Source organism: Nicotiana tomentosiformis, chromosome 7 (assembly GCF_000390325.3).
Source record: "Nicotiana tomentosiformis chromosome 7, ASM39032v3, whole genome shotgun sequence".
In the NCBI taxonomy this organism is placed as follows: Eukaryota; Viridiplantae; Streptophyta; class Magnoliopsida; order Solanales; family Solanaceae; genus Nicotiana; species Nicotiana tomentosiformis.
This window is the reverse complement of record NC_090818.1, coordinates 69277676-69278802: the sequence shown is the minus strand read 5'-3', so window position 1 is coordinate 69278802 and position 1127 is coordinate 69277676. Positions and strand designations below refer to the sequence as shown.

Sequence of the window (1127 nt, the reverse complement as noted above, 5' to 3'; positions counted from 1 at the left end):
TCCGTTCAGTTTTTATTTAAAAAATGTTATACATTAGGCAAATTGAACTTCCAGATGCTTCTTCACAAACTTGCAACATACTTAATCAACTAACCAACACTTACAATTTACTACATCTAATTAATTAACACAAACCCATCATTAGGCTGCTAGATAGAAAGAGAGAAAACAACATACCATACTACCACACACTACGTATTCTAATTAAACTTAGGCAACATAATTAACTAATTACTAATTAATAGTACATAAAAGCATCACCAGAAATATTAGTTTCTTCTCCTTGGAATTGATCTCCATCTGAAAATGCATAACCTGGAAGCTGCAGCTGGTCCAAGTTATAATTTATTTGTGCATTCTCAACAGGAGTTGAGTTATTCTCATGAGGATAATAATTAGCAAAATTAGAGTCATGAGCCATTAGCAACTGATGATGATAATTTGGATTATCATAATCATCTACAATATTAATCATGGTTTGATGCAGCCATATTTGCATCTTGAGAAATTTGACATAGTGAATTGCTTCTTCTAACATTGTAACTGTGTCCATTTTAGAACCACCAGGGACTAAACTCTGCAAAATCTTGAAACGATCACTGATTCTATGCCTTCTTTCACGAGCTGCTACACTTTGTGGATCAGTTGATAGTTTCACAACTGATCCTTTTTTCTTCTTTTCTTTGTCATTAATTTTGCTTGAAGAAGAAAAACAAGTGGAATGTTGTTGATCCATTGCTATAGCTAATTACCTCTATCTTCTCTTCTTCTTTATTTTTTTTAATATAATATCTTTATGAAGTTTGAGAAGAGGAGATTGTCCATGCATGGTTTATATAGAGGAAGAAGATTGCGTTAGGTACGTGGGACAATATAGAAATGTGGTCATCTGATTTGAGTCAGCCAATCTTTAGGGCAAGATTACGATCGAGTTTCTTGGGGGTAAATACCCCTCCAATTGTAGGGTCAATAGGGCAACAAAAGAGGTCTGCCATTGAAAATTACCTAATATTACTGACAGTACGTAAAAGTATTTCTGTATACGCAAGGATTGTTGGATGTTTTGCCTCATCTCCTGATTTTTTTCTTTGTATATATAATATGGCTTAATATTTTACACCATCAGG

The 1127-nt window shown here is 33.5% G+C and overlaps 1 protein-coding gene across 1 annotated transcript; it reads right to left on the bottom strand.

Moving 5' to 3' along the window:
- On the bottom strand, window positions 1-817 carry LOC104103123 (transcription factor bHLH140). Its single transcript, XM_009611007.4, has one exon. It carries the CDS (start codon window positions 734-736, stop codon window positions 239-241), a length of 498 nt encoding a protein of 165 aa, XP_009609302.1. The 5' UTR covers window positions 737-817; the 3' UTR covers window positions 1-238.
- Between the last annotated feature and the right edge of the window lie 310 nt (window positions 818-1127).